Raw genomic sequence first — 21117 nt, forward strand, 5'->3', positions numbered from 1 at the left:
CCTCATCACCGAATATCAATTTCCCCTTCTCGTCTTCCAAGGGATCCAAGTTGACTTTAGCCACCCTCTTCTGCTTTATATTTATAAAAACTTTTGTTTTCTGTTTTTATATTTTGTGCTAATTTACTTTAATACTCTGTCTTCCCTTTCCTTATTTCTTCTTTAGTTATAGTTTGTTGCTTTTTAAAGTTTTCCCAATCCTCCAGTCTCCCACTACTCTGCGATTTTGTACACATGGACTTTTAATTTATGTTCACATTCAGAGTACCCCCCCCCACCCCAAGAAATAGGTCCAAACCCATATAATCTCCTGTGGGAAAACATCTTAAATTGGCTGTCGCTTATGAACCAATTCATCCACTTCTGGGTGGAAAACTCTCTCGCCATCTGTGTACCTATTTTTCAATAAGGTTCTCTCATATTCTTCCAAATCTCAACAAGTCTGTGACCAGCTTATCAATGTCTGCATCTTGGGAATTGACTGAGTAGACCTTCTCTGAACAGCTTCCAATGCAAATTGGATGTGCGCACCATGTGCAGACACGCCATAGACAGCAAGAGCTCCTTGTGTTCTACATCATTTGCCTTCCTAATTGCTGTACCTGCAGTCTGACTTTCACATAAAACACCCATCCCTTCACCCCAACAACATCTTGTTTATTTTCTACTTTTTGGCTGTACTACACCTGATCCATTTAAATCACCCTAAGCTGGTCTTTTTAAGTCAATGGCCACGGGGTAATGTTGCAGCTCCATAAAACTGATTAGATCACATTTGGAAGTATCCTCTCTCCGTTTTCCTGACGTGATCATATAACAATTACAGCACGGAAACAGGCCATCTCGGCTCTTCTAGTCCGTGCCGAATGCTTACTCTCACCTAGTCCCACTGACCAGCACTCAGCCCATAACCCTCCATTCCCTCCCTGTCCATATACCTATCCAATTTTTTTTTATATGACAAAAATCAAACCTGCCTCTACCACTTCTATGGGAAGCTCATTCCACACAGCTACCACTTTGAGTAAAGAAATTCCCCCTCATGTTACCCCTAAACTTCTGCCCATTAACTCTCAACTTGCGTCCTCTTGTTTAAATCTCCCCTACTCTAAATGGAAAAAGCCCATCCACATCAACTCTATCTATCCCCCTCATAATTTTAAGTACCTCTATCAAGTCCCCCCTCAACCTTCTAAGCTCCAAAGAATAAAGACCTAACTTGTTCAACCTTTCTCTGTAACTTAGGTGCTGAAACCCAAGTAACATTCTAGTAAATCTCCTCTGTACTCTCTCTAATTTGTTGACATCTTTCCTATAATTCGGTGACCAGAACTGTACACAATTCTCCAAATTTGGCCTCACCAATGCCTTGTACAATTTTAACATTACATCCCAAATCCTACACTCAATGCTCTGATTTATAAAGGCCAGCATACCAAAAGCTTTCTCCACCACCCTATCCACATGAGATTCCACCTTCAGGAAACTATGCAGCATTATTCCTAGATCACTCTGTTCTACTGCATTCCTTAATTCCCTACCATTTACCATGTATGTCCAAAATCATTTAGAATTGTTTCATTTGTAGACTCTGAAATGACTAATGAATCAGCCCGTGCTGCCAGCACTGACAATGCATTCCAGACACTCACCACTGTGTTTTTTTTAAAAAAAACATACCTCCAACATCTCTCCTAAAACTTGCCTCCACTCACCTTAAACAGATACCCCGTGAAAGGTGCTGGGGGTTTACTCGCTCAAAGTTCAAAGTAAACATATTATCAAAGTTTGACATCTATATTGACATCCAAGAGGACCAAAACTTTGTTGTTGGGTTTGGAGGGTTGTGTGCCTCAATGACCCAGAGAGCCATGTTGAATGGGGTCAGGGCTTTATGCTTCAGCTCTTGCTAAACAGGTCCAAGGGTAGAGGACAGGCCAAGACTGGTTCACCAGTCCTCCAGTTTTAGGGGTTCATCTCAGGGTTAACAACCCGGACTGGTCAAACAAAACTTATGGAGACAGCAATGAAGAATCCTACATCCGAGTCTGCACTCGGAACAGTAGTGAAAACCGAGAGGAAGCCACTGACACGATGAAGAAAGCCCTGAACACTGCCAGAGATGGAGGATCTTCGATGCTGCCCTAAACACCAGTGGCATAACAGGTAATAAATAATACTACACCGAGATTCATTTTGACAAGCATCCAATTTGCAAAAGAGGTCAAATCATGCCAATAATAAATTAGAAAGATAAATAATACTGAGAACATGAGTTCTTAAGTGAGTCCATAGGCTGTGGAATCAGTTAAATGTTGAGGTGTGTGTTGTTATCCATGCTGGTTCAGGAGCTTCCCCCGAACCTTTAATATAAACACCTGTACCAAATTAGTCATCTTCCATCATGCAGAAGATAAAAGCCGTAGCTCGGTTATCCTTTCCTGACAATACTCGTTCTCTAATCCAGCAGTTAACATAACGCTTCAGAGAGCCGGCTATGAGACCAGAGTCCAATTCCCTGCACTGTCTGGAAAGAGTTTGTACCTTCTCCCCGCGGCCGTATGGCTTTCCTCCTGGTGACCCGGTTTCCTCCCACAGTCCAAAGGTGTGCAGGTTAGCGAGCTGTGTTACGCCTCTCATGTTGGCGCTGGAGGCGCGGTACCAGTTGCGGGCTGTTGATCACCGACAATGTACTTCACCATGTGGTTGGATGTACACATGACTAATAAACCCTTAACTCTTTATCCTGGCAAGTCTAAAATGACTTTGTAGTGCAGTTACAAACAAAAATACTTCTGCTCTACCTCATTCCCATGTGCCACGACACTTACAGGCCATCAAGACACTTTTCCAGATGTAGTCACTGTTGTGTGACAGGAATACCCTCCCAAGAGCAATGAGACCCAAATCATCCTCTCATTGGTGCTACTTTGTAAAGATTAAAGGAAATAGGTATGACCTGTTAAATCTAGAGGACCTCACTATGAGTAAACTGATCAGAAATTACTAATCACAAGAGATTCAGCAAATGCTGAAAACCCATAGCAACACACAATGCAGGAGGGGCTGCATCGACAGAAGGATGCCGTTTTGAGCTGAGACCCTTCACCAGGACGGGAAAGGAAGAGGGAAGAAGCCAGAATAAGGTGGAGGAGGGGGGGACAGAGTCCAGACTGGCAAGTGATAGGTGAAATCAGGTGACAGGGAAAATAGGGGGATGAAGAAAGAAACTGGGAGGTGACAGGTGGAAAAGGTAAAGGGCTGAAGAAGGAATTTCATAGGAGAGGTGAGTGGACCATGGGAGAAAGGGAAGAGGGGGGCTCCAGATGGAGGTGACACTCAGGTGAGAAGGTACCAGAGGTGAGCAAGAACGGAAAAGGAAAAAGAGGCACTGTAGCATATTGGTTAGTGTAACACTTTACATCACCAGCTGTGCAGTTGGGTTCAATTCCCTCTGCTGCCTTTAAGGAGTTTGCACGCTCTCCCCATAACCATGTGGCTTTCCTCTGGGTGCCTCAGTTTCCCCCCACATTCCAAAAAGACATACTGGTAAGGGTTAGTGAGTTGTGGGCATACTATATTCAAAGCAAGGAGGCTGTGAGAGGAACGGCTAAGGATTTTCGGAGCGAAGGTGTTTTACAACTCGGGGTAAAGAGAGGTGAGACAGCACAGGCGCATGACATCAGCCAGTAGAGCGGGAAAAGTTTAAAAAGACCACCATATCTAGCTGGCAGCGGAGTGAGAGGGTAGCAGAGTGATAGGGCTTTGGCTCAATGGGCTGAGGCGGTAACAGGACGAGGCGAGGTAGGTTTACCATTTTAAATCCCGGAAAGGAAGAATGCGTGAGAGGCCGGTGTCCTGTGCTCAGTGACAGATGTGGAAAGTCCTGGAGTCACCCACATCTGCACCCGGTGTGTCGAGCTGCAGCTCCTAAGCAACCGCGTTAGGGAACTGGAGTTGCAGCTCGATGGCCTTCGTCTGTTCAGGGAGAGTGAGGAGGTGATAGAGAGGAGTTACAGGCAGGTGGTCACACCGGGGCCACGGGAGACAGACAAGTGGGTCACAGTCAGGAGGGGGAAGGGAAAGAGTCAGGTACTAGAGAGTACCCCTGTGGCTGTACCCCTTGACAATAAGTACTCCTGTTTGAGTACTGTTGGGGGGAACGGGACGGCCAACCTGGGGGAAGTGACAGTGGCCGTGCCTCTGGCACAGAATCCAGCCCTGTGGCTCAGAAGGGTAGGGAAAGGAAGAGGAAGGCAGTAGTGATATGAGACTATAGCCAGGGGCTCAGACAGGCGATTCTGTGGACGCAGGAAAGAAACTCGGACGGTAATTTGCCTTCCAGGTGCCAGGATGTTTCTGATCGCATCCATGATATCCTGAAGTGGGAAGGAGAACAGCCAAAAGTCATAGTACATATTGGTACCAATGACAGTTAGGAAAAGACGAGAAGTCCTGAAAAACAGACTACAGGGAGTTAGGAAGGAAGTTGAGAAGCAGGACCACAAAGGTGGTAATTTTGGGATTACGTGACACGTGACAGTGAGTATAGGAATAGAAGGAGGTGGAGGATAAATGTGTGGCTGAAGGTTTGGAGCAGGGGCAGGGATTCAGATTTCTGGATCATTGGAACCTCTGTTGGGGCGGGTGTGACCTGTACAAAAAGGACAGGTTGCACTTGAATCCCAGGAGGACCAATTTCCTGATGGGGAGGTTTGCTAAGGCTACTGGGGCGAGTTTAAACTAGAATTGCTGGGGGGTGGGAACCGAACTGAAGAGACTGGGAAAGAGGCTGTTGGCTCAGAAATAGAGAAAGCTTAGAGACAGTGTGAAAGGGAGGATAGGCAGGTGATAGAGAAGGGACGTGCTCAGACTGAAGGCTTGAGATGTGTCTATTTTAACATTAGTATTGTGAACAAAGCAGATGAGCTTAGAGTGTGGATCAGTACTTGGAGCTGTGATGTGGTGGCCATTAGAGAGACTTGGATGGCTCAGGGACAGGAATGGTTACTTCAAGTGCTGGGTTTTAGATGTTTCAGAAAAGACACTGAGGGAGGCAAAAGAGGTGGAGGTATGGCACTGTTGATCAGAGATAGTGTCACGGCTGCAGAAAAGGTAGACTTCATGGTGTCTACAGAGTCAGTGGGTGGAAGTTAGGAACAGGAAGGGGTCAATAACTCTAGTGGGTGTATTTTATAGGCCACCCAATAGTAACAGGGATATTGAGGAGCAGATAGGGAAACAGATCCTGGAAAGATGTCATGATAAGAGTTGTCGTGATGGGAGATTTTAATTTCCCAAGTATTGATTGGCATCTTCCTAGAGCAAGGGGTTTAGATGGGGTGGAGTTTGTTAAGTGTGTTCAGGAAGGTTTCTTGACACAATATGTAGATAAGCCTATGAGGAGAGACTGTACTTGATTTGCTACTGGGAAATGAGCCTGGTCAGGTGTCAGATCTCTCAGTGGGAGAGAATTTTGGAAATAGTGATCATAATTCTATCTCCTTTACAATGTAGAGAGATAGAAACAGACAAGTTAGAAAAACATTTAATTGGAGTAAGGGGAATTATGAGGCTATCAAGCAGGAACTTGGTAGTTAAATTGGGAATAGATGTTCAAGGAAAGGTACAGAAGAAATGTGACAAGTGTTCAGGGGATATTTGTGTGGAGTTCTATATAGGTACATTCCAATGAGGTAGGGAACTTATGGTAGGGTACAAGAACTGTGGTGTACAAGGGCTGTAGTAAATCTAGTCAAGAAGAAAAGAAAAGCTTACAAAAGGTTCACAGAGCTAGGTAATGTTAGAGATCTAGGAGATTATAAGGCTAACAGGAAGGAGTTTAAGAAGGAAATTAGGAGAGCCAGAAGGGGCCATGAGATGGCCTTGGTGGGCAGGATTAAGGAAAACCCCAAGGCATTCTACAAGTATGTGAAGAGCAAGAGGATAAGACGTGAAAGAATAGGACCTATCAAGTGTTACAGCAGAAAAACGCATATGGAACCGAAGGAAATAGCAGAGGTACTTAATGAATAGGCCAGCTGGTGGCTCAGTGACATCAGCGCTGGACTCCGGAGCGAAGGTTCCTGAGTTCGAATCCAGTCAGGCTGCTCCCAGACATGCTTTCCATCTGTGCTGGGTTGAGTGTCGATCTCACAACTCGGCCTCGTAAAAAAAAACACTGCACTGTGAGAAGGACGTGGAGGACCACTCACAGAATCTTTCCTCCAAGACAACGACTTGAAAAAAATAAGTGGTCGCCGAGGCTGTGGCAGAGTATGGTGCACACACAAAAAAAAAACTTAATGAATAGTTTTCTTCAGTATTCACTATGGAAAAGGATCTTGGTGATTGTAGTGCTGACTTGTAGCAGACTGAAAAGCTTGAGCATGTAGATGTCAAGAAAGAGGATGTGCTGGAGCTTTTGGAAAGCATCAAGTTGGATAGGTCATTGGGACCGGATGGGATGTACCCCAGGCAAGGTAGGAGATTGCTGAACCTCTGGCGATGATCTTGGCATCCTCAACGGGGACAGGAAAGGTTCCGGAGGATTGGAGGGTTGCAGCTGTTGTTCCTTTATTCAAGAAAGGGAGTAGAGATAGCCCAGGAAATTATAGACCAGTGAGTCTTACTTCATTGGTTGGTAAGTTGATGGAGAAGATCCTGAGAGGCAGGATTTATGAACATTTGGAGAGGTATAATATGATTAGGAATAGTCAGCATGGCTTTGTCAAAGGCAGGTTATGCCTTACGAGCCTGATTGAATTTTTTTTGAGGATGTGACTAAACACATGGATGAAGGAAAAGCAGTAGATGTAGTGTATATGGATTTCAGCAAGGCATTTGATAAGGTACCCCATGCAAGGCTTATTGAAAAAGTAAGGAGGCATGAAAAAGTAAGGGGACATGGCTTTGTGGATCCAGAACCAGCTTGCCCCCAGAAGGCAAAGAGTGGTTGTAGACGGGTCATATTCTGCATGGAGGTCAGTCACCAGTGGAGTGCCTCAGGGATCTGTTCTGGGATCCCTGGTCTTCATGATTTTCATAAGTGACCTGGATGAGGAAGTGGAGGGATGGGTTAGTAAATTTGCTAATGACACAAAAGTTGGGGGTGTTGTGAATAGTGTGGAGGGCTGTCAGAGGTTACAGTGAGACATTGACAGGATGCAAAACTGGACTGAGAAGTGGCAGATGGAGTTCAACCCAGATAAGTGTAAAGTGGTTCATTTTGGTAGGTCAAATATGATGGCAGAATATAGTATTAATGGTAAGACTCTTAGCTGTGTGAAGGATCAGGGGGATCTTGAGGTCCAAGTCCATAGGATGCTCAAAGCAACTGCGCAGGTTGACTCTGTGGTTAAGAAGGTGTACGGTGTATTGGCCTTCATCAATTGTGGAGCTGAATTGAGGAGCCGAGAGGTAACGTTGCAGCGATATAGGACTTTGATCAGATCCCGCCTGGAGTACCGTGCTGAATTCTGGTTGCCTCACTACAAGAAGGATGTGGAAACCATAGAAAGGGTGCAGAGGAGATTTACAAGGATGTTGCCTGGATTAGGGAGCATGCCTTATGAGAATAAGTTGAGTGAACTCGACCTTTTCTCCTTGGAGCGATGGAGGATGAGAGGTGACCTGATAGAGGTGTACAAGATGATGAGAGGCATTGACCGTGTAGATAGTCAGAGGCTTTTTCCCTCAAGGATGAAATGGTTGCCACAAGAGGGCACAGGTTTAAGGTGCTTGAGAATATGTAAAGAGGAGATGTCAGGGTGGAATTTTTTTACTCAGAGTGGTGAGTGTGTGGAATGGGCTGCCAGCAACAGTGGTGGAGGCAGATACGATAGGGTCTTTTAAGAGACTTTTGGATAGGTACATGGAGCTTAGAAAAATAGAGGGCTATGGGTAAGCCTAGTAATCTCTAAGGTAGGGACATATTCGGGCACAACTTTGTGGGGCTGAAGATGCTGTAGGCTTTCTATGTTTCTATGAGCCAAAGGCGTGGCAACATTTGCAGGCTGCCCCCGGCACAACTCTCACTGATCTATTTTGACGCATATGAGGCATTTCACTGTACATTGCTAAGTATATGGGAAAAATAAAGCTAATTTAATCATTAAAATAGCTCTTAAAAGTTACATAAGAGCAGACAAGATTACCACTGGCCTCTTAGTGGTTGAGACATGGGAATTAATAATGTGAAAAAAATGAATAAAAATGTTTATCTTTGTGGTAGAAGTCACTAAAAGCATTACAATAATGGTAGAGATTGCCTGGTAGAAACGCTCAGCTCAGACTTTGCCACTGGATAGAGAAGGATCTAGGCACGTTAATGGGATTAAACACAATTCCCTTGACTCCTCCGATCTGCACCACAGAGATAGCGGATGCAGTGCTTTCAATTTTCAAAAATTCCCCAGATATTGGAAAGGTCCCAGAGCAGACTAGAAAAAAAACACAAAGGCAATCTTTGTCCGAGGACGGAGCTACAGAGAGGGAAATTAATCAGACAGTTAGCCCAAAATCCACTAGGAGAGCGCTGGGATCCATTAAAGATATTACGATGGGCGCTGAGAAAGTCACAAGCAGAGCCGGTCAGCTTTTACCAGAAGGGAATGGAGCTTGAGAAATTAGAATTCCTTCATGATGCAAGAAGCAGGGTGGATAAAGGACAACTTGTAGATGTCATGTATTTAGATTTTCAAGTCATAATGTGTCACTAAAAGGTGACTGCTAAAGGCAGGCGATTAAAGATTAGCTTTGTACAACAAAGCATGCAGTGAAATACTCCGTCAAAACCAGAGGCTGGGGGCAGACACAAGGGTTGCTGTGCTTCTGCACCAGTAGTGCATGCCCACAAGTCACTAACCCTGACCCATACATCTTTGGAGTATACCCTGGCTTCCGCCCACCTTCCAAAGATGTATGGGTTAGGGATCCACATCCTTCCTATGATGAAGAGACCAGAACTGAACTCTCCAAGTGTGGTCTGACCAGGGCTTTATAGAGCAGCGACTGTACCTGACTTAAAAGGATTGGGTGTCGGAGAGCCAAACAACCAACTGCAAGAACTCGGCAGGTTGTAGGAACTCAGCATCTGTAGGAGGAAACGATGGGGCAACATCACCAACACAACATGCCTGACCCTGAGTTCCACCAGAGCTTGTCGGCACAGATACAGCACCAGCAGTCTTATCTCTCTGTAGCCAGGTGTGCTAGCTATCCAAACCCAGGTGGGAAAACAAACCGAGGACAGAGCAGTTGTAGGGGGATATAGAGAGGATAACTGAATGGGCAAATATTAGATGAAGTACCAAAGCAAAGGAATTTTATTAAAAACTAAAAAATAAACAATATTGTTAGGTGGAGGGATAGTGTTGTTTATGTGAAACAGTCAAACCGCAAGTACAGCAATTAGGAAGGCAAATCATGTAGAACACAAGGAACTCTTGCTAGATTTCTAGCAGACACTGGCGAGACTGCACCTGCTGCACGTGTACTATTTGCAATGGAAACTGTTCAGAGGCAATCCACACTCATCATCAGCACAGGTACACCACAAGGCTGTGTGGTATTCCCCCTGTTCTACCTCTGATTGTGGCTAAGAGCAGCTCCAATGCTATAACTTAGATTTGCAGACGACACCACCACTGTTGCTGGCCAGATCAAAGGTGGCGACCAATTTGCGTATAGGAGAGAGAATGAAAATCTGGCCGAGTGATGCCTCGACAGCAAGACCGAAGAGCTTGTTATCAAATACATGTGGAGGAAACCGAAGGTCCATGAGTCAGTAATTCCCTGTGTTTGAGGACCTGTCCTGCGACCAGCATGTAACTGGCATCATGAAAAACACACAGCTGTGACTGGACTAGAAGTTTGCATAGATTCGCTATTTTTGACAAACTTCCACAGATGCAAAGTGGAAAGTGTCCCAACTGATTCCATCACAGCCTGGTATGGAAATACCATGTCCAGGAATAGAAAAGTTTATGAGAAGTGGTTGATTCAGCCCAAGCAAAGCACCGATCATTTTACAAGGAGCACTGCACAAGAAAGCAGCATCAAGCAAGGATCCCACTATTCATCCACGCTCTCTCCTTGCTGCTACCATCAAACAGAATTTCAGGAGTCTTAGGTCCCACACCAGGTTTAGTAAGTTACTACCCTACAATCTCAGCCCTCAACTCTGTCCTGTCCTAATAGGAAATAATGCCTCAAATAAGGGGGTGTCATTTATCGACTTCAGCTCAGCATTTGAAATAATCGGTCCTCAGAGGCTGGCCGGAAAATAGTCCTTGTGGGGACTCAACGCCCCTCTCTGTAACCGGATCTTGCGCTTGATAGAAAGACCCCGGTCAGTCAGAGTTGGCAGTAACATCTTGAGCTCCATCTCGCTGAGTGCTGGTGGCCAGCCCACTGCTGATTCATGACTGCACTGCCAGACCCGGCTCAAATCACATCAAGTTCGCTGATGATTCAACAGTGATGAGTCGGCACAGAGAGAGGAGGCAGAGCGGCTTGTCAAAATGGTGTGAGAGTAATGAGTCTCAACATGGACAAGACAGAGGAGATGATTGTGGACTTCAGGAAGGCCCAGGCCCACCACCCTCCATTGCACAATGGTGCTGCTGCAGTGAGAGTGAAGAGCAGAAAGTTCTTTTGTGTGCACATAATGGACGACCTAACCTGAACCCACATTACCACATCAGTCAAGAATTTACACTGAGGAGATTGAGGTGGGCAAGGCTCCCTGTCCCCATTCGAGAGTGTCCTGTCTGGCTGCATCAGCTTCTGTACCACGCATTGGACTGCAGACACTCCTTATAAAGAGCTCAGATTATACTACTTCTGTAGACAAAGATGGTGGAAATCTGGAACAACACACAAAGATGCTGGAGGAACTCAAGTGAGGCAGCAACTATTGAGGGAAATGAACAGTTGAGGTTTCAGGCTGAGACCCTTCATCGGGACTCAAATTGTGGCATCTGATGTAATTTATGACATTATGGCAGAGGGGTTATGAAGTGTGTTTCAAACATTTTGTACAAGGATTTCTAGAATTAGGCCATTCAACCCATTAAATCTGATCTGCTATTCATCCCTCCCAACCTCATTCTCCTGCCTTCTAAAATCTTTGATGCCCTGACTAATCAAAAACCCATCAACTTCTGCTTTAAATATACTCAATGACTTTACCTCCACAGACATTTGAGGCAATAAATTCCAAAGTTTCACTACCCTCTGGATAAAGAAATTCATTCTCATCTTTATTCTAAAAGGAGTTCTTTCTATTTTGAGGTTGTGTACTTCGGAAACATCCTCTTCAAGTCAACCCTATGCCAGCCTTCCAATATTTAGTAGGTTTCAATGAGAACACTAGCACCCCAAACCACCCCCCCCACTCTTAACTACCGACAGAGCCAAATGATCCTTTGTCATTAACCCTTTCAATGCTGGGACTATTCTAAATTACCTCTGGTCCCACACCAGTGCAAGCACATCCCACCTTAGGTATGGGATCTAAAAATGCTGACAATTTTAGAACAAATGGTCTGCTGCAGGACCTATACCGACACAGGATTCTGACCCACAACATCGCCAATTGCTCTTTCTATCTCACACCTACAGATGCTGCTCGACATGCTGAGCTCCTACAGCAGATTGCTTTTAGCTCCCGATTCCAGCATTAGTACTCACTGTAGACAAATTTGTTAACCATGCAAGTATAGCTGGGGAAGTAAATTGAAGGCAGTATTTGTAGGGGGAAATTATAGAGAGGTCAGCTGTGGGTTAGTGGCACCAGCACTGGACTTCAAGGCTGAGGGTGCCGAGTTCAAACCCAGCCGGGTCCCAACCTGAGCAGCAGCAGAAAGGCCTGGCAATCTACTATCGTATCTTGCCATGAAACTACGGTCCATGAGGTCACAAATGACTGGACAACATAAAGAGTGTCAAGTGAATGGGCAAATTTTTTGATGAGTGGAGTGTTACAGAAAGGAAATTGGATTAAAATCTGGAAAATGAACAGAATATTGAGGTGGAGGAAAGGGCACTGTGCATGAAAATGTCAAATCATGTACAACAATTAGGAAGAAAAATGAAGTAGAAGACAAGGAACTCTTGCTGGATTCGTAACAGGCACTGACGAGACTACATCTGATGTACATGTACCATTTAGAAATAAGGATTAGTAAGGTTAGTAAGATTTAGCAAGGTTAGCTTCATTCGTCACCTGTATATCAAAATGTATAGAAAAGACACATCATTTGCATCAAATCAGCGAGGATTGACCTGAACTGGCCCTAAGTGTCACCAAACTTCTGGCACCAACATAGAAGGTCAACAACTTACTGAACCTAAGCACAAAGAAAATCCTGCAGATGCCTACAAACATTAACCTGTCCACCTTTGGAATGTGGGAGAAAACCCGAGCACCTGGAGATAGCCCCTGCAGTCACAGGGAAAAACCGTGCAGTCTACTCAAACAAGAATTGAACCCAGCCGTCTTAACCACAATGCTAACATGTGCTTCTAATTTGCGAGGTTGAGGTCTCAGCTGCTTCCAATTTGCATTGGAAGGGGCTCAGAATACCTACTCAGTCAATTCTAGAGATGCCGACATCGATAATACAGGATTCAGTCAGCTGGCCACAGACTTGTTGACATTCAGAAGAGTAAGAGAGAACCTTATTGGAGTGCGGGTAGGATGAGGGGGACAAAGCATCCAGAGAGGAGGGGGATTGGCTACTGATTTCAGGGGTTTCCTCACACAGGAGATGTACGTGCTTGGAACTCTTCTTCAAAGAAGGGTACTCTGAATATGTCCATTGCTGAGGTCATCAGCTTTCTGGGACACAAAGAAATTGAGGGAGATTGGGCTCATCTCCACTTTCCTTGCTGTTCCCAAGGCAGGAGGAGCCACAGTACTCGAATGGTGGAGCAGTTCTGAATGCTACACAATTCACACCAGGGTGCAATAGAATTCCTACTGTTTCCTGGAGTTCCCACATACTCAGCTCACAGCTGCCTGTCTACTTCATACCACTGAAAAACAAAAAGAATTCATGAAACCCTCCAGAAAGACAACCCTCTCACGGAGGCTCAGGAGATCATAATTTGCCACCCAGGAGCAAGCAAGACACAGATTTCTACGGAGAAAGCCACAGCACTGGATAAAAGATAAAGATCAGCTTTATTTGTCACATGTATATCAAAACAGTGATGCTAAACCAAATCAGTGAGCAAATCTCAGTCCAGACCCTAAGTGCAGCCATGCCTCAGGCACCAACATAGCATTTCCACAACTTACTAACCCTATCCCGTGCATCTTCGAAACGGAGAAAACCAGAGCACCTGGAGAAATCATTTGTGGTTACGGGAAAGATGTAGAAACCCCTCACAGGCAACGGTGGGAATTGGTCCCTGACCAGTATCCACCGATGTTGCAGTCACCTCTTCCCAAACCACCACCCTTTCCACTACAGTCACAGACTGTAGACTTTTGCTGAAAATAGAATTTCAGCAGTCTAGGGGAAGGCACTGCTATTAAATACCATGCATCATAATGGACTCACTATCCACAGATTAAGCCATCTTTGCTCTGCTCCAACCCATTGAGATGTCTCACTCTGCTTTGCTGAGTCCGCCTCTCTCTCGTATGTCCTGCAGATTCTTCCCTTTCACCTCTTGGTGCCTTACCTTAATTACACGGTCATTTTCTATGTCCATCACTTTAACTGCTGAAGTTCAAGTAAACCATTCTGAGATAATACAAGACAAACTTGTAATACAAAACCCCCAAAATGGAGACAAGGAAGATGTTTGAAATCCGGTTCTGACAAAGGGCCTGAGAAGTTCACTCAGTCCAAGCACGTGACTTCAAGTGAATTGTGGACACATCACAGAAACCGGTCCCTCCTCCATGAACTCTGTCGACACTTCTTACTGACTCAAAGCAGCCAACATAATCCACTCTGGATGTTCTCTCTTTGACCTTCTCCTAGCAGGGAGAAGATACTAAAGCCCAAGAGCATGTACCACCCAGGCTCAAGGAAATCTTCTTTCCCATGATTAAATAGCTCTCCAGTACAAAACAAACTCTGCCTCACATTCTACCTTATCATGACAGTGGCAGTTTTACCTCAATGCACTGTGTAAAGTTTTGATCTGCATGAACAGTATATTCAGGGCAAACTTTTCGCCGTCTCACTACAATGTGACCTTCAAACCAAAAGTACCAGGGTGCAATGAAGTTCCTTGCTCATGTGAAGGTGAGAATATAGAGACACACACAGACACACACAAAATGCTGGAGGAGCTCAGCAGGTCAGGCAGCTTCTATGAAGAAGAATAAAGAGCCAAGATGTAGCAGGACTTGATCGGTAGAGAGTGTACACCTTAGGTATTATTAGCTACACCTGCTCACTAATGCCAGCTCAATGCATAAAGCACACTGACATGGTCAAGAGGTTCTGTTGTTCAGGCCAAACATCAGAATGGGGAAGAAACGGGATTCGAGTGACTTTCACCGGGGAATGACTGTTGGTGGCTTTGAGTATCTCAGAAACTGCTGATCTCCTGGGATTTTCACACACAGTCTCTAAGAGTTTACCGAGAATGCTGCGAGGAGAAGCATTCGGTGCGGAGCATTCTGTAGAAGAGAAAGCCTTGCTACTGAGAGAGGTCAGAGGAGAATAGCCACACATTACAACAGTGGTGTGCCGAGGAGCATCTCTGAACGCTCATCACATCAATGGGCTACGGTGGGTTTCCACTCCTGAACCTCATGCGCTGGCCACTGAGTCCGTAATAAACATAGCAGTAATTGCCGACGACAAAATGCTTCAAATACATCCTAGCAAAAAAAAAAGTGTATAACAGACTGGAGGAGAAACATGAAAAAAAGAGGGAGCAAATGGGGTCAGAAAAAGGGGATGAAATCGAATAACAAACAAAAAGCGAGGAATTGTGCAGGTCAGGCAGCATCTATGGAGAAGCTGTTGAGATTGCAGGCCGAGGGGGGAGGGGTTAGTGGTGGTAAGGAAGGCGCAGCGAGGGCGAGTCAGAGCATTGCAGAACTGAGGTGGTTCAGTGAGGGGAAGGAGCACAAGCTGGCGGGTACTCGGTGGAGCCAGGGGAGGGTAGGTGGGTAGCGGATGAAGCTGGGAGGTGATCGCTGGAACAGGTTGAAGGATAAGAGCGGAGAATGGACCGTGGGAGGAAAGGGAAGGAGGGGCACCAGATAGGTGAGGAGAGAAAAGGTAAGAGGGGAGTGAAGAGTTGAAGAGAGATGAAATTGATTGAAGGTGCGAGCGAGAGAGACTGACCGAAGCCACAGCGTGTGGCAGTAAGCCAGTACTGGGCTAATCAGTTATTAATTAAATGTTAATAAGGAAATGTAAATTGTGCGAAGTGCCGAGCATGTGCACTGGGAGTCCTGGACGAGGAGAATCTCTTCGCAACAGCTGTGGCTCGGTGAAGCAGGCTCGCTCTCGAATTAGCATCGCTCAAATCGCAGGCTCTGTAAATCACAGCCCCCACCCTCCTAGAAAAGCTCTCATCCACTCTGACCTGCCCCCAGCCTCTCTACCTCTTCCCTCCACCCGCATTCCCTCAGACATACCACTGCCACGCAAATTTTAAAAAATACTCAGTATTTGTTAACAAACACCCAGCGGCTGAAAAAAAGGTAAATCTCATCCCTCGGTTCGGTGAAGGTCCACCACTGGGGGGGGGGGGGACGGACACTGGGGGGGGGGGAGACGGACACTGGGGGGGGGGGAGACGGACGGACACTGGGGGGTGGGGGGACGGACGGACACTGGGGGGTGGGGGGACGGACGGACACTGGGGGGTGGGGGGACGGACGGACACTGGGGGGTGGGGGGACGGACGGACACTGGGGGGTGGGGGGAACGGACGGACACTGGGTTACTCAAGGCTTTTTATCCGGGAGAAGTTAGCTCTACACCAGGTCTCACGCCGAAATAACGCTAGAGAGAACCGGAGTTGTTGCTGTGAACTCTGTCTTCAAAGAGATGCAAAGGGCTTTGAGACACGAGACACGCCGGAGAGAGGGGATTAGTGCCAATTCCCTCTGCCCAATCGCCACCTGCTTTCAGCTCGGTTGACTAGCATGCGTTCAGATTGTCCCTCATATTGGACAGGACGTGCCCAGAAAGGTGCGGGTAGGGGTCTTACCGTGGGAGGAGAGGTCTATTTTTCCTACGTTTGCTACACAGCCCAGCCTACAGCAAAAAGAGGGGGGAGGGGAGGGGGTTGCTGGTGGTGAGGAAGGTGGAGGAATGCAAAAAGCCAGCGAGAACGTTGTACAGCCGAGCGACGCGCAACACGTTACTCCTCAGCCGGGAAAGGAGGGACCTCGGCGGTCAACGGGGACTGGTAAACATCCAGGGGCAACTCCGTCCGGGGCAGGAGAGGGACAAATTCAATCGCAGGGCCCGCCCCCCTCCGGGATCGGGCTCTCCGGAGATGGAAGCGGGCTGCGCTCCCGAACCCTCGCCGCGGTGCTTCTGCCTCCCCAAGGAGACACAATAGGGCGGCGTTTATCACCCTCACATCCAAACTCCCAGCGGAGGAGAGGGCGCCGGAAAACGATTCAAAAACAAACTTTAGATTCGGGAGATGAGTGAGGGTGTGGGGGGACAACGGGGCAAGAATGACCTGACAAGTATCGGGAGGGGCAAGAGTGGGACGGAAAGGCAGCGGGGTCCAGAGCAACACACGCACGCAGTGCTGGTCGGGCATCACCATTCCCCTCTTTAGACGCTGACTGACCTGTTGAGCTCCTACTGCATTTGCGTGCTGACAACACCGTCCATAGTTGCTACCTGACTTGCTGAGTTCCTTCAGCTTGGTGTCCAGCATCTGCACACTCTCCCGTTGCTCGCGTTCTGAAGCCCCTCGTCTGGACGGAGCGGGTGGGCAATGACAGAGGTGGAATTTGGGGAGGGGGGGGGGCGGTCGCCACTCACCTTGTTGTAGATGCCCCAAGACAGCTCGGTCTCTATCACCATGACAACAATGCCAAACATGCCGAAGATGAGCGCGTAGTCGCTGAGCCGTTTCCTCTTCTCGAACAGAGCCCGTCGGTGCCCGAGTTTGTAGCCGATGCAGTGGTTCTTCTTCTTGGTGCTCTTCCGGCTGCTGCTGCCGCCGTCGCCGGCGGTCGGCTGCCGCTGCTGGCAGGGCTGCCCCTGCAGGAGCTGGTGCTGTTGCTGTTGCTGCTGGTCCTCCGTGCAGGAGCCCAGGACGTGGTTGCAGGCGAAGACCTGCAAGGGTTGCGGCTCGGCCTCCGAGTCCACCAGGTTCCGCTTGGAGGTGCTGAGGCTGGTGAGTGGCTTCACCACGCCGCCGTTGTACTTGCAGCTACTCATGGCGATTTCGGTGAAGGGGTTGCTGTCCCTCCTGGGGACCAGCGGACTGGGCTGCCGGTGCTTGACCCCGGCAGGGTGGTCTTCGCCCAGCTGGAGCAGACTGCCATGCCTGGAAGAGGAGGGCTGCCCCGCGGCCAGGGTACTGGCGTCCGGGCAGAAGGTGGTCGGCGACGTCTTGGGCGGCCGGGGCAGAAGCGGAGCCGGACACCCTGGCTGGTGGCAGCGAGGCGGCTGGCCAGGCGGAGCAGGCTCCCGGATACCCGCCACCCCGGGACATTGACACCTAACCGAGTCTTCGTCCAGGTCCGCCACCCCGGAGTCATGGCAGTGCGCGCCCTCCATGGTCAGTTAGTACCTTACCCACTCCCCAGGCACAAAGTCTCTGGGCTGCCAAAAGTCTGCAGGCTGCAAACTAGGAGTGGAGTGCTCCACCCCTTCCCTCCCTCACTCCCTCCTCCTCTCCTCCGTTCCACCTCTCCTCCCCCCCCACCCACCTCCCAACTTGACTCGCCGCCTTCTCTAACCGCCAACGGGGAGAGCTCCACCACTTGCTCTCTCCCGCTAGCAAAGCTGGTTATCCGCCTTCTCCGGGTAGCATCCCACTCCCCGTCCCCTCCCACCCTCCCCAACCTCAAACCCAAATCGAAACCCACAATTTAACCCAACCCTAACAATCCACCCCGACCCTCAATCCCTCTCAGCTCCAACAGCCCAGTCTGCCTCCGCCCACCGCCATCAGTCCCCGGCTCGCCGCCGCCGCCGCCGCCGCCGCCGCTGCCTCCTCAGCCGTCGCTTCACCGAGATCCGCCCCGACCCATTCCAACGAAAACGCTTCGGCAAACCTCCGGGCTCACCCTCCTCCCAGCTGTACCCGACCCCGCCCTCTTCCCCACCTCCACTGCCTTCTCATTGGCCGACGCTCCCTTCCAGACCACGCCCTCCCTTGCGGCCGCCGACCCCGCCCCTTCTCCGGCCTCCTCACCTCTCCATTGGACGACGTTCTCCAGACCACGCCTCCACCCCGACCAGCCGGCTGCTCTCCCACATTGGGAGGCCGGTGCGCACGCGTTGACCTGCCCCCCCCCCCGCTGCCCCGTTGCTCCCTGGGACTTGTAGTCCACCAGACCGCTCCTTAGCTTTGGTGAAGCAGGAGGTTTTTAACCGAATTCAATGCAATTGTGGCCTTGAAGTTTCTGACCAACGAAAGTATTGCAAATCGCTCAGGGGGAGGCTATGATTGAATCCCGATAATTAATCTACAACCAAAAATCTCGGAACAGTTTTGCTCTAATGGTATCAGCAACGTTGCCGTGTGGTTAGGGCGGCGCATCAGCCGATGTGTGGGTAATAACATTGTCCTGGGCAACAGGACAACCCATGAAAATTGTCATGTGCACGCAGTTACAACAAAGCCGAGTTTATTACCATATGCAGAAGTATATGTGAGTGCAAGAACGGCATCACGGGCGTAACTATGCTGTGTATATTAAAAGATAACTTCGATAACTTATCAATCAACAGGTGATCATCATTCACCCCAGGGCACGTTACACATTGTGCTGTAAAGCTATAACTCTGTACATCAAAATCAGGTTTATATCACAGACACCTGTCGTGAAGTTTGTTATTTTGCGGCAGCGGGACAGTGCAAGGCATGAACTGTAAGTTAACTAGTAATTGGCACGAACTCCGCGGGGTTCGCGGGCCACTCAGAAATCCGATTGGTAGCCGAGGCGAGGAAGCTGCCACTCACCGCGATTCGGGGCCAGGTGAGGTGAGGCGAGTGTGTCGGGTGCTCCCGGTGCGGTGAGGAGGGAAGGGGGGCGCTTGATCCACCACTTTTACTCGCCTGCCAGACAGCCAGAACCTCCCGGTGGTCAACCACTACAATCTGACTTCCCACGGCGACATGTCTATCCATGTTGTCCCCCCCATGTTCCACCTGGGCAGTCTCCAACCTTAATGTCTCTCACTTGCGGTACCACTGTCACCCCCTTTGCTTTACCTCTGGTTCCCCACCTTTGTTCCATGGTCTACTGTCCTCTCCTGTCAGATTCCTCCTTCTTCAGCCATCTGGGATTTTCACACTCCGACACCCTGCCATCTTCCTACCTTCCCCTCACCTGCACTCATCCATTTCCTGCCAGCCACTGTTCCTCGTCCTTTTATTCTGGCTTCCTTTCCAGTCTCGATGGAGAGTTTACGCCTGAAATGTCAGCCGCTTATTCCTCTCCGTCGATGCTGCCTGTTACCCACCTGCAGCAAAGATATCAAGAAGGTGGAAAGAGTACAGAGAGGAATTCAGGAATGTTGTCAGCAATTGAGTTATAGGGAAAAATTAGGACTTTGTTCCCAGGAGCGCAGGATAATGTAGAGAGATTCGATAAAGAGGTGTAAACATCTTCCCTCAGAGGGGGTGAGAGGGCGGAATGAGCTGCCAGCTGAAGTGGTGGATGAGGGTTTGAATGGAAGATTTGAAGGAAGAAAGGAGAGTGGGCCAGGAGTTGGCATGGTAGTGAAGTGATTAGCGCTGCCTGTGAGGAGTTTGTGCGATCTCCCCGTGACTGAGTGGGTTTCCTCCGGGTGCTCTGGTTTCCTCTCACAGTCCACAGCTGAAAGGCTAATTAGTTGCTGTAAGCTGTCCTGTGATTAGGCTAGGGTTAAACTGGGGGATTGTTGGGCGGCGGGTGCAGCTCGAGGGGCTGGGCTTAGGTTTGGGGTATTTGATCCTCCACAATATTCTGTGTGGGAACTGGAGGTGGCAGTGTTTTTGTTAGCGAGCTCGACATCAAGCCGGCAGGGATGGAGAGCGCGCTCGGGGGCGGTCTGTCACTGGATCGAACTCGGGAACCTCCGTTCTCGAGCACCGGCGCTGATCTCACTGCGCCACCAAAGCAGGCTGCAGGGTTTACTTTGAGCTGTATCTCCAAATAAAACTAAATAAAGTTTGGGTAAGTGCATGGGCTTGAGGGGTATGGAGGGCTGTGGTCCACGTGCGTGTCAATGGGAGGAGGCAGAATAACAGTTCAGCATGGATTAGTTGGTCCGAAGGGCCTGTTTCTACAACTCTATCACTATGGCTGACCGGCATATTGTGTGTGTGTGTGTGTGTGTGAGTGTGTGTGTGTGTGTGTGTGTGTGTGTGTGTGTGTGTGTGTGTGTGTGTGTGTGTGTGTGTGTGTGAGTGTGTGTGAGTGTGTGTGTGTGTGTGTGTGTGTGTTACTTTACATAAAAGTGGAATTTCCTGCACACCAATCCTGTGTCAAACAGTTGGAAGTAAACACTTTCTTAAATAGATGTAACACTCCAATATAACTAGGTATTTAAGGGCCACACACACACAAAATGCAGAGGAAATCAGCCGTTCAGGGAGCATCTGTGAAAGTGAATATCGGTCAACGTTTCAGCTCCAGACCCGTCATTAGGACTGGAAAGGAAGGGGGAAGAAGCAGGATAAAATAGCGGGGGAGAAGGGATAGCTGGAAAGTGACAGGGGAAACTAGAAGGGTGGGAAAGGTACAGGGCTGGAGAGGAAGGAATTTGATTGCAGACCATAGGAGGTGGGGACCCAGGAGATGATGGGGAGGTGAGAAGATGTAAGAGGACAGAGTGGGAAATAGAGGAAGAGGAGAGGAGGAGGGATTTTTTTTTACCAGAAGGAGAACTTGATGTTCATGCCATCAGATTGGAGGCTCCTCAGTTGTTGCACCTCCAGCCTGCAGGT

The 21117-nt window shown here is 48.4% G+C and overlaps 1 protein-coding gene across 2 annotated transcripts in view; it reads right to left on the reverse strand.

Annotated features, from left to right (window-relative positions):
- LOC132399556 (small conductance calcium-activated potassium channel protein 3-like) overlaps nucleotides 1–18883 on the reverse strand; it is a 131637-nt gene extending 112754 nt beyond the window's left edge. Inside the window, exon 1 of one of the 2 annotated variants that reach the window (XM_059980041.1) lies at nucleotides 16992–18883. In XM_059980041.1, the coding sequence (XP_059836024.1) occupies nucleotides 16992–17735 (744 nt within the window). In that variant the 5' untranslated portion in view covers nucleotides 17736–18883. Of the gene's footprint in view, nucleotides 1–16794; nucleotides 16928–16991 lie in introns of those variants that run through there. The other variant, XM_059980042.1, reaches the window with a different exon arrangement.
- Between the last annotated feature and the right edge of the window lie 2234 nt (nucleotides 18884–21117).

This window comes from Hypanus sabinus, chromosome 9 (assembly GCF_030144855.1).
Source record: "Hypanus sabinus isolate sHypSab1 chromosome 9, sHypSab1.hap1, whole genome shotgun sequence".
Taxonomy (NCBI): Eukaryota; Metazoa; Chordata; class Chondrichthyes; order Myliobatiformes; family Dasyatidae; genus Hypanus; species Hypanus sabinus.